The sequence below is a fragment of the Notolepis coatsorum genome, assembly GCF_963971535.1.
Source record: "Notolepis coatsorum genome assembly, contig: SUPER_7_unloc_1, whole genome shotgun sequence".
Classification (NCBI taxonomy): domain Eukaryota; kingdom Metazoa; phylum Chordata; class Actinopteri; order Aulopiformes; family Paralepididae; genus Notolepis; species Notolepis coatsorum.
Genome location: NW_028174880.1, coordinates 246044 through 258291, shown reverse-complemented (window position 1 = coordinate 258291; position 12248 = coordinate 246044). Strand labels below are relative to the sequence as shown.

At 46.4% G+C, this 12248-nt stretch overlaps 1 protein-coding gene across 1 annotated transcript in view; it reads left to right on the top strand.

Moving 5' to 3' along the window:
• Positions 1-12248, top strand: part of LOC311232712 (snaclec agkisacutacin subunit B-like) — a 34304-nt gene that overhangs the window by 16831 nt on the left and 5225 nt on the right. The window contains exons 3-6 of the mRNA XM_084338287.1: positions 1167-1239; positions 1817-1899; positions 2343-2471; positions 3415-3517. Of these exons, the coding sequence (XP_084194413.1) occupies positions 1176-1239; positions 1817-1899; positions 2343-2471; positions 3415-3517 (379 nt within the window). The 5' untranslated portion in view covers positions 1167-1175. The remainder of the gene's footprint in view (positions 1-1166; positions 1240-1816; positions 1900-2342; positions 2472-3414; positions 3518-12248) is intronic.

The following is a 12248-nucleotide window of genomic DNA, read 5'->3' as shown; positions in this document are numbered from 1 at the left end:
GAACTCGATTCTTGTACCGGATCTCCTCTCTGGTAAACAAGAATACCCTGAAGACTCTGGCAGGAGCACTCATTCAAGGGTACTACGACTATGCTTGCACATCATGGTACCAAAGCACCTCAAAGGCGCTAAAAACAAAATTACAAACATCTCAAAACAAACTGGTCAGACAACTGCTTGACCTTACTCCTAGAACCCACCTCACCCCTGCCCACTTTGACAACCTAGGATGGCTTAGAGTAGACGACAGAGTACAGCAACTTGCAATGGGCCTGGTCTACAAGATACACTACACGACCAAGGTACCCATGTACATGTCAAAATACTTCCCAAAGGTCAGTGAATACCACGATCACAACACCAGAGGGAGCTCCACAAATCATGTTAAACCCAGATTCGGCTCAAATAAGGGACTAAACACGTTTCGCAATTATGCCACATCAATGTGGAACGCCCTACCCAAAGCTGTAAAGGAATGTGGATCACTACCCACTTTCAAAACCTCTCTCAAGGGACACCTACGGGAGACTGCAATTCAACACTGGCCCCTGTAAATATCCTAACCCAACCCCCTCCAATGTACAGTCATTTACCTAGTATGGTTTTGTCAATAGTCCAATGTACAACTTTGTTTTTTTGTACAGTGTCCCCCCCCCCCCCTCAATGTACAGTTTTGCTTGTTTATAGTGTGCCCCCCCCCCCCCCCCAACCACCTCCAATGTAAATTACCCAGTATGGTTGTCAATATCCCAACGTACCCAACCCCCCCCACCCAACCTCCTCCAATGTACAGTTTCTACGTCAAATGTATATACTCCCTTTTCTTGACTCCTTCTGTATCACAAACAGTACTGTATTTGCAAATCTGGTATGTCATAAATGTATAGATGTAGCAGTACTGACTATCTGTATGTCATGTATGTCATATATGTCCTGATGAATTGAAAATGGGGGACCCTGATGTAAACAAGACGAAAGTCTTTCTCGGTCTGCATCCCATTAACAATTGTGTGTATTGAGCTGTACTGTATTGTACCCATTCTGCAATCTGTTAACAAAGTTTTCAATCAATCAATCAATCAATCAAACTCTCTCTCTCTCTCTCTCTCTCTCTCTCTCTCTCTCTCTCTCTCTCTCTCTCTCTCTCTCTCTCTCTCTCTCTCTAGACCTCCATCATGAAGTGTCTCTTGCTCCTCTCTGTCCTCCTCTGTGTGACTCTCTCTGTTAGCGCTGCAGCAGGTAACACTGTTTATTCTAGGAGGCCTTTTCACTACAATGTTTCATGTGTTGCTAGGAAACAGCTAAGCCTCCTGTTGATTTCCTGTTGGGTCCGTTGCATTATTTGCTAATATCAAAATAACAAATTAGTATCCCTAACTCGACCATTAACCATCGCCCAATACACCATTACCCAATATAACTAACTAGTATCCCTAAATACACCATAACCCATTATAATTACTAGACCATAACCATTATAACTAACTAGTATCCCTGACTAGACCATTAACATTATAACTAACTAGTATCCCTGACTAGACCATTAACATTATAACTAACTAGTATCCCTGACTAGACCATTAACATTATAACTAACTAGTATCCCTGACTAGACCATTAACATTATAACTAACTAGTATCCCTGACTAGACCATTAACATTATAACTAACTAGTATCCCTGACTAGACCATTAACATTATAACTAACTAGTATCCCTGACTAGACCATTAACATTATAACTAACTAGTATCCCTGACTAGACCATTAACATTATAACTAACTAGTGTGCTATGTGTTTGTTTTTGTGTGTTTCAGTGGATTGTGGTCGCGATTGGACTGAATACCAGGGCCGCTGCTATCGTTTCACGAACATGCCCACAGCGTGGCTCTATGCAAGAGTAATTATTAACCAGTACATTATCCATTAACAATACAAGAACTGAGACGTTATTTCCTTCGTTTTGTTTTTGTAAAGTAATAATAATAATAATAATAATAATAATAATAATAATAATAATAATAATAATAATAATAATAATAATAATAATAATAATAATAATAATAATAATAATAATAATAATAATAATAATAATAATAATAATAATAATAATAATAATAATAATAATAATAATAATAATAATAATAATAATAATAATAATAATAATAATAATAATAATAATAAAATAATAATAATAATAATAATAATAAACATATAATAATGATAATAGCAGTCTGTTTTTGTATGTTTCTAAACATTCTCTCTCCCCCCCCTCTCTCTCTCTCCCCCCCCCCCCCCCTCCCCCTCTCTCTCTCCCCCCTCTCCCCCCCCTCCCCCCACCAGTCTTACTGTAATAACATGCGGGCCCTACTAGCCTCACCTCATGACTCCCATGAGTATGCTTTCCTCCAGAGGCTGACCGCCCTAACGGACCAGCGAACCACAGCCTGGTTGGGGGGACACATCTTCGAGGTAAGAAGCCCCTGCATTCAGCACAGAGCATGAAAATAACCTTTTATTAAATGATAAACACACCAGCCATGTTACTAACTCATTCAGTGATTCAGTCATTCAGTCAGTGATTCAGTCATTCATTCAGTGATTCAGTCATTCAGTCAGTCAGTGATTCAGTCAGTGATTCAGTCAGTCAGTGATTCAGTCATTCATTCAGTTAGTCAATCATTCATTCAGTGATTCAGTCATTCACTCAGTTATTCAATCATTCACTCAGTTATTTAATCATTCAGTCAGTGATTCAGTCATTCATTCAGTTATTTAATCATACAGTCAGTCATGCAATCTATTATCACCCAGATAGGATCGTTATGTCAGGTGTAAATATGGCCTGCCCTACATTGTCCCAAGTAAAAAATAAAATAAAATAAAGTATATTCTCTGAAGTATATTTGAGTATATACATGTTTGGGGGAGGTGTAGGTCTACAACTAATGTTTATTTAAACAAATGTACCCTGGGTACATAAAGGTGTATGCTGAATGTGTACATAATTATGGTCTAATGTTTTAAACAAATGTACTCTGGGCACATAAAGGTTTATGTGTACATAATGTAAAACAAATTTCAATATTTTCTATTGAACAATTGTATCACACTTTTTACTGTCCGTTCTATTTTTATAATTTTTTGCCTGTTTTTAAACTGAATCAAACCGCACTTTTTACTCTATATAATCTATTCTATTTTATTATTTGTATTACTGGAAAAACTGCTATTTACCTTACCTTGCTACCTCTCTATCTTTAAAAAATATTAATTATGCTCGCTTATGCCCGTATCTTTTACTGTTGTGAAGCACTTTGAACTGCAATTTCTGTATGAAAAGTGCTATACAGATAAAGTTGTTATTATTATAAAGTTATTATAACTTGGGTCTAATGTTTTGTCTGTCCATCAGAACACCTGGCTCTGGGAGGACGGGTCAGAGTTTGACTACACCAACTGGTCGTCTAAATCAGTCTTTATCGACAGGCATCCGTGTGTCTATCTGACCCCTGGAGGTGAGCATCTAGAGTCGGAGTCAGAGATTTTATTTGCCATGTGTGGACAAATCCACATTGGAATAATACAGGTGCAGAGCAAACACTGTGTGTCTACAACTAATCCAATACAGTCAGGAGCAGAGTAGAAATAGTACAGGGGGGAAAAAAAATGTAAAAACACAGACTGTATAAAAGGACAAATGCTATAAGGTTGATATCAACATCCCCTAAAGTGCATATTATCATAGTAAAGTGCATAATGCATAGAGGCACAATTTACAGTAAAAGTGCATATAATCAAAGTGCGTGATGCACAGACACACAGAAACAGCACTTCCACAACCTGACTAATAATAACACACCAAAATAAAATTGGATAATATACAAATCTAGCCTTTGGAGTTATTCAGGCTGCGCACAGCACTGGGGAAGAAGCTCTTAGTAAACCCAGAGGTAGAGCGTGTGATAGAGCGGTAGCGTCTGAAGAAGCTCTTAGTAAACCGAGAGGTAGAGCGTGTGATAGAGCGGTAGCGTCTGAAGAAGCTCTTAGTAAACCGAGAGGTAGAGCGTGTGATAGAGCGGTAGCGTCTGAAGAAGCTCTTAGTAAACCGAGAGGTAGAGCGTGTGATAGAGCGGTAGCGTCTGAAGAAGCTCTTAGTAAACCGAGAGGTAGAGCGTGTGATAGAGCGGTAGCGTCTGAAGAAGCTCTTAGTAAACCCAGAGGTAGAGCATGTGATAGAGCGGTAGCGTCTGAAGAAGCTCTTAGTAAACCGAGAGGTAGAGCGTGTGATAGAGCGGTAGCGTCTGAAGAAGCTCTTAGTAAACCGAGAGGTAGAGCGTGTGATAGAGCGGTAGCGTCTGGAGAAGCTCTTAGTAAACCGAGAGGTAGAGCGTGTGATAGAGCGGTATAGCGTCTGAAGAAGCTCTTAGTAAACCCAGAGGTAGAGCGTGTGATAGAGCGGTAGCGTCTGAAGAAGCTCTTAGTAAACCAAGAGGTAGAGCGTGTGATAGAGCGGTAGCGTCTGGAGAAGCTCTTAGTAAACCGAGAGGTAGAGCGTGTGATAGAGCGGTATAGCGTCTGGAGAAGCTCTTAGTGAACCGAGAGGTAGAGCATGTGATAGAGCGGTAGCGTCTGGAGAAGCTCTTAGTAAACCGAGAGGTAGAGCGTGTGATAGAGCGGTAGCGTCTGGAGAAGCTCTTAGTAAACCGAGAGGTAGAGCATGTGATAGAGCGGTAGCGTCTGGAGAAGCTCTTAGTAAACCGAGAGGTAGAGCGTGTGATAGAGCGGTATAGCGTCTGGAGAAGCTCTTAGTAAACCGAGAGGTAGAGCGTGTGATAGAGCGGTATAGCGTCTGAAGAAGCTCTTAGTAAACCCAGAGGTAGAGCGTGTGATAGAGCGGTATAGCGTCTGGAGAAGCTCTTAGTAAACCGAGAGGTAGAGCGTGTGATAGAGCGGTAGCGTCTGGAGAAGCTCTTAGTAAACCGAGAGGTAGAGCATGTGATAGAGCGGTAGCGTCTGAAGAAGCTCTTAGTAAACCGAGAGGTAGAGCGTGTGATAGAGCGGTATAGCGTCTGGAGAAGCTCTTAGTAAACCGAGAGGTAGAGCGTGTGATAGAACGGTATAGCGTCTGGAGAAGCTCTTAGTAAACCGAGAGGTAGAGCGTGTGATAGAGCGGTATAGCGTCTGGAGAAGCTCTTAGTAAACCCAGAGGTAGAGCATGTGATAGAGCGGTATAGCGTCTGAAGAAGCTCTTAGTAAACCCTGAGGTAGAGCGTGTGATAGAGCGGTATAGCGTCTGGAGAAGCTCTTAGTAAACCGAGAGGTAGAGCATGTGATAGAGCGGTAGCGTCTGGAGAAGCTCTTAGTAAACCGAGAGGTAGAGCGTGTGATAGAGCGGTATAGCGTCTGGAGAAGCTCTTAGTAAACCGAGAGGTAGAGCGTGTGATCGAGCGGTAGCGTCTGGAGAAGCTCTTAGTAAACCGAGAGGTAGAGCGTGTGATAGAGCGGTATAGCGTCTGGAGAAGCTCTCAGTAAACCGAGAGGTAGAGCGTGTGATAGAGCGGTAGCGTCTGAAGAAGCTCTTAGTAAACCGAGAGGTAGAGCGTGTGATAGAGCGGTATAGCGTCTGGAGAAGCTCTTAGTAAACCGAGAGGTAGAGCATGTGATAGAGCGGTAGCGTCTGAAGAAGCTCTTAGTAAACCGAGAGGTAGAGCATGTGATAGAGCGGTAGCATCTGAAGAAGCTCTTAGTAAACCGAGAGGTAGAGCGTGTGATAGAGCGGTAGCGTCTGGAGAAGCTCTTAGTAAACCGAGAGGTAGAGCGTGTGATAGAGCGGTATAGCGTCTGGAGAAGCTCTTAGTAAACCGAGAGGTAGAGCGTGTGATAGAGCGGTAGCGTCTGGAGAAGCTCTTAGTAAACCGAGAGGTAGAGCATGTGATAGAGCGGTAGCGTCTGGAGAAGCTCTTAGTAAACCGAGAGGTAGAGCGTGTGATAGAGCGGTAGCGTCTGGAGAAGCTCTTAGTAAACCGAGAGGTAGAGCGTGTGATAGAGCGGTATAGCGTCTGGAGAAGCTCTTAGTAAACCGAGAGGTAGAGCGTGTGATAGAGCGGTAGCGTCTGGAGAAGCTCTTAGTAAACCGAGAGGTAGAGCATGTGATAGAGCGGTAGCGTCTGGAGAAGCTCTTAGTAAACCGAGAGGTAGAGCGTGTGATAGAGCGGTAGCGTCTGGAGAAGCTCTTAGTAAACCGAGAGGTAGAGCGTGTGATAGAGCGGTAGCGTCTGGAGAAGCTCTTAGTAAACCGAGAGGTAGAGCGTGTGATAGAGCGGTAGCGTCTGAAGAAGCTCTTAGTAAACTGAGAGGTAGAGCATGTGATAGAGCGGTAGCGTCTGGAGAAGCTCTTAGTAAACCGAGAGGTAGAGCGTGTGATAGAGCGGTAGCGTCTGAAGAAGCTCTTAGTAAACCGAGAGGTAGAGCGTGTGATAGAGCGGTAGCGTCTGGAGAAGCTCTTAGTAAACCGAGAGGTAGAGCGTGTGATAGAGCGGTATAGCGTCTGGAGAAGCTCTTAGTAAACCCAGAGGTAGAGCGTGTGATAGAGCGGTAGCGTCTGGAGAAGCTCTTAGTAAACCGAGAGGTAGAGCATGTGATAGAGCGGTATAGCGTCTGGAGAAGCTCTTAGTAAACCGAGAGGTAGAGCGTGTGATAGAGCGGTATAGCGTCTGGAGAAGCTCTTAGTAAACCGAGAGGTAGAGCGTGTGATAGAGCGGTATAGCGTCTGGAGAAGCTCTTAGTAAACCGAGAGGTAGAGCGTGTGATAGAGCGGTAGCGTCTGAAGAAGCTCTTAGTAAACCGAGAGGTAGAGCGTGTGATAGAGCGGTAGCGTCTGGAGAAGCTCTTAGTAAACCGAGAGGTAGAGCGTGTGATAGAGCGGTATAGCGTCTGCCCAGAGGGGAGGGGGAGTGTTATTATAGATTCAATATTTCATTAGGTTTATCTTTTTAATTTACCCTGATGGCCCTGGGCCCCTGGGGCATTAGCTCAGTATGTCTGGTCAGTAATGCAGGCATGTTGATCATATATTGATTATTGATAGTTCATCTTCATAGGTAAGGAAATCAGAGAGGGCACCATACTGAGGTTGTAGTGGGGACACGCGTTATAAGATAGTGGTTCTCAAAGAACGGTCCCAGGACCCCCAGGGTTCCTGGAGGGAGCTGAAGGGGGTCCCTAGCAGCATCCCTGTATGAAGCTCTGTCTGTAACCATAGAACTCATGTTCTGCACGTCACAGAGAGACACGGGGTTCTGTTTGTGACGTATTCTGTTTGTTGCAAAGGGCAATGTGCAGATGACATGTAGCAACTCAAACACAGAATACTTGAGAATCTTCTATAATCTCTGAACAATGGGCCTTGTAACTGAGGGGTACAATTCCCTGACTGTATTGATAAGTATGGTATCATTAAACCACTACCGCTTTATGTACTTTAACTACTGGCCATACAGTACACGATATCTAAATATGATGAACACTTTCCCACAATGAAAACGGTTCCACACAAAGGTAATAATCAAATATTTAATATAGCAAAAGGTACATATGATATTTACTATTACATTTATGATTTGAATGCACTTGTAAGGCAAATGAGTACTCGTAGGCAAATCAACACTGAATGTCCAATCTCTGGTTACGCAGGAAGCAAGTATACAACCTGGCTCTTAGGGAATTAGATCTATGGTACTCTTAATGATATACAGTAGCGGGATATTCTTGAGGGGGTCCTCCCGGTTGTAGGCCGGTAGGGGGGGTAGGAGAGCCGTCGGTAGTAGACCGTCTGGTCAACGATATCTAGGGAGACTTCAAGTACAGAAGACAGTGCAGTAGACTCTTGATCCGCAGATGAATACACCTTGGTTCTCTTGTAGGCTGTAGCTCCACAGTGAAGAAGAAGCTAGGCGACCTCAGTCTCTCTGAGCGCCGACTCAACTTGACTCCTCTCGGGGGTAAATCCAACACTCACAGGCGTCGGCGATTATCCGCTCCACAATCACAGTACCAAAGCAAATATATTCCAGCCGCATAGGGCTCAGCAGTCGTCGGGTAGGTAATCCAGTGTACATGTCCCTCGGTCCTCGTCTAGATCTCCTCGGATGAAGGCGCCATGTGGTCGGCCCAGCCTGGTTAAGACTCTAGATAACACGAGGAAGCGTTGGAGATGCTGGTCACTTTAGAACTCTAACCGCACGATGCACCATACACGATAGACTATTATTACTTAATAGAAATACGTCGCACTCGACGGTACAGTGCCAAACTCTGACAATTCAGCTATTAATTCGCACGAGGTCTCGATGCTATTCTAAGGCCAAACAGGCCATACTACACCGCACGCGGTATCGTGGGTGAGGCTTCACGTTCTGTTACTTAGTTGGGTAGAAGGGTAAAGGACTAAGGGTCTTCTACATTTACTTGCGCCATATTTATATGCACGGTGAACAAATAGTGCCACTCTCATTTCGGTAGCCGTATCCCTGAGCGGAGCCGGGGCTAGTACGAACATGTCTCGTCGGTACCTTTGAACTTGACGTCAGGGGCTGGTCCCCTGGCGCCTGGTCCTTTTGTCCAATAAGAGAATGAACTATTATGGGCTATAGTAGGCTAAAGGGATATTCCGTGTATATGTACAAGGAATATACAAGGGATATCAAACGATATACAAATACTATTCAATATATATCAATAAATAAATATATATATTCGGTTTAATCTGATCCTTCGTAACAGCCGCCCCCTAATTAGTCCCACCTAATTAGCTAAACAGAGACAGATTAACCGCACTGTCCACTACTCAATGTCCGCTGTGAGGGTCAGTCAGTTCACAAAGTCATGGGGTCATGGTCGTCATCGATAGTATCAGGGAGCCTTGGCAGTTCTATTAGCCTCGCCACGGGTCGGGTGTAGGTCCGCCCTTGGACGAGCACTTCAGCTGCTCGGACCTTTCCATCGGCACCGGTGATCACTTTGCTTACGCGGCCAGCCGGCCACATAGCTCGGGGTAGTGACTGGTCGATAATCATGACGACTGTTCCTTCTGTCAAATTGTCTCTCTCTTTCACCCATTTCTGGCGGGTCTGTAGAGACGGTAGGTAGTGGAGTAGGAAGCTGTTCCAAAACTTGTCAGCCAGTACTTGACTGTACCTCCACATTCTTCGGCCGTTCGCTTCTTCAGGCCTGTACATTGTCTGGGGTAGCGCGGGGTCCAGCCGCCCCATCAAGAGTGTGTTGGGGGTGACTGGGTCGACATCTGCTACATCACTTGAGACGTAACCGAGGGGCTTTGAGTTCAATACTCCCTCGATCTCCGTGAGGACTGTCATTAGGACTTCTTCCGCCACGGTCTGGGCCCCAAGCACGGCGTACAGGGCTGTCTTTATAGAACGTACTTCTCGTTCCCAAGTTCCACCGAAGTGAGGTGCGTTCGGGGGATTAAACTGGAAGTCAATCTGGGATGGAGCGAGGTGGGTCTTGAGTTCTGGGCCCATAGCTTGGAAGCTCTCTCTCAGCTCTCTTTCTCCGCCTTTGAAGTTTGTCCCGTGATCAGACAATAATGTAGACGGTTTTCCTTTCCGTGATGTGAATCTTCGGAAGGCCATAAGGAATGAGTCTGTGCTCATGGTTGGAAGGAGTTCGATATGTATCGCTCTGGTGGTCATGCATTTGAATACAATACCCCACCGCTTCTCGGTTCCTCTTCCTTTCTTTATATACAGCGGGCCGAAACAGTCCATACCGGTGGAGTGAAAAGGCTTGTCGCCGAGTCGGAGGCGACAGGGAGGTAGGTCAGCCATCCGGGGTATACTGGGCTGGGCTCGCCACTTACGACAGTCTAGACAGGTTCGCTGGAAGCGCCGCACTGCTTCTCTCCCTTGCAGTATCCAATAACGACGTCTGATCTCCGCGAAGACTCTCTGCCCCTGCGTGGTGCACATCCTCGTCGTATTTCTTTATGATCAGCTCTGTGACCTTGTGTCGGCTGTTCAAGACTATCGGGTACTTGACGTCATCCGGTAAGTCTGGGGCTCTCCGCAGACGACCACCCACTCTGATGAGACTATGGGCGTCGCTCTCGGGGGCTAGGTGGAGCAGTCTGCTGTCTGATGGGACGGGCTTTGCTCCCTGTAGACAGGCTAGCTCATCGGGGAACAAGTCTCTCTGGGCTCGTTGTAGTAGAAGAAGTTCTGCTTCTTCGTAGTCAGCTGCAGAAATGTCAGTCGTGGGCTGAACCTCTGGGTGGTGCCACAGAAATGTCTTTAGCTGCCAATCGTCTATGTCGGGGTCTGTGGAGACGAGTGTGTTCAATCCACAGAACATAGGTTTCTTGTTTTCGGCCTCCTCTTTACTCGCCTCCCGTGGGGTGGGTGTAGGCCACTCTTCTTCCGGGAGCTTGAGGAACTCTGGCCCGTCACTGTAGAGGTTGTGACGGGTGAGGTCATCCAGGGACATTCCCCGGGTGATGACGTCAGCTGGGTTGTGTTTGGTGTCCACATACCTCCAGCTCGCTACTTCTGTTAACTCTTGAATCTCGGTGACTCTGACTCCCACGAGGACCTTGTATCTGCACGAATCAGACCGGATCCATGTGAGTATGGTCGTGGAGTCTGACCACAAGATTGTTCTTTGCACCGGGATGGTGAGTTCACGTTGGATTAACGTGGCGAGCTGCGCTCCTGCTAGGGCTGCGCAGAGCTCTAGACGTGGGATAGATTGTTGCTTTCGTGGGGCTATTCTTGAGCGAGCCAGGATGAAAGCAGTATGTATTTCTCCTCCCTCCTCTCGGGCACGCAAGTAGGCCACCGAACCGTAGGCTACTTCGGAGGCGTCGCTGAATACGTGCAGGTCGATCTTGCATGTCTCTGGCCTCACTGTGGGTGGGAAGTAGCTGCGGCGTATATTAACACCTGGGAGTGAGCGGAGTTCCGTCTCCCACTCTCTCCATGTGGATGCAAGGTGTTCGGGTATGGGATCGTCCCAGCCCTGGTCCTTGTCCCATAGCGCTCTTACAATCATCTTTGCCCTGGTGGTGTAAGGTAGAATACATCCAAACGGGTCATATTGTCTGGCGAGTGTTCTGTATACACTCCGTCTGGTGGTCGGTATTGCCGTCGACCTTCCCTGCTCCTTGTGGAGGGGTTTGTGTCTATAATGGAGCGAGTCTGTTTTGAAGCGCCAGACTAGTCCTAGTGTCATTTCTTGGGCTTCTCCTGGGATGGTCGCCATCCAGGTGTCGCTGCTCGCTGCCTTGTCCTCGGGGGAGAGGCTGCGCAGTACTTGCGGGTCGCTGCTGGCCCACTGCCTGAGATCAAAGCCGCCTTTGATCAGGGAGGCGCGGAGCTTGAGTAGGAGAGCCTCGGCTTCTTCTGGCGTCGAGACGCTTTGTAAACAGTTGTCCACGTAGAAACTATTTGTCACACTTTGTCGGACCTCTTCATCTGCTGCTGGGTCTTCTGCGACGTGTTTTTGTAGTGCAAACGTAGCACAGCATGGGCTGCATGTGGTTCCGAAAGGGAGGACTTCCCATTGATAGATGGCTGGGTGCTCATCTCCGATCCTCTCTCTCCATAGGAACCGCAGCAGGGGCTTGTCCTCCTCCACTAGTCTCACCTGCAGGAACATCCCTTTGATGTCGCCGCTGATAGCCACCTTGTCCTGGCGGAAGCGTAGTAGCACGCCTAGTAGAGAGGGGCCGAGTGTTGGGCCGGCCAAGAGCTCTTTATTCAGATTTTGTGATCCGATCTGGTAGCTGCAGTTAAACACAATACGATCCTTGCCGTTGTGGTGGACCTTGTGGGGCGGCACGTACCATGATTCGGTCGTCTGATCGGCCTCTTTAATGTCAATTTTCTTTATGTGTCCCGCTGTGATTAGCTTGTTAATCTCAGCGCGGTACACAGCCTCTTGAGCGGGGTCTTTGGCTAGGCGCCGCTCTGTGTTCAATAGATACCGCTCCGTCGCCTCTTTTGTGGCGTGAAAGGTGGGCATTCCCTCTCGCCTCAGGAGTGGAGTTGCGTATCTCATCACTCCGTTGACTGTGACTCTCTTTGTCCCTTGCTCGAGGAGGGTTATAGCGTAAATATCTTCCTTAGAACGAATGTCTTTCTTTTCGTTCTTAAAGGGCATTGTCTCTAGTGTCCATAGCCTCTCGACATGCTGCAGGAGTGTGGTGTCTTCTTCTGTCGCTCCGGAGTGGAG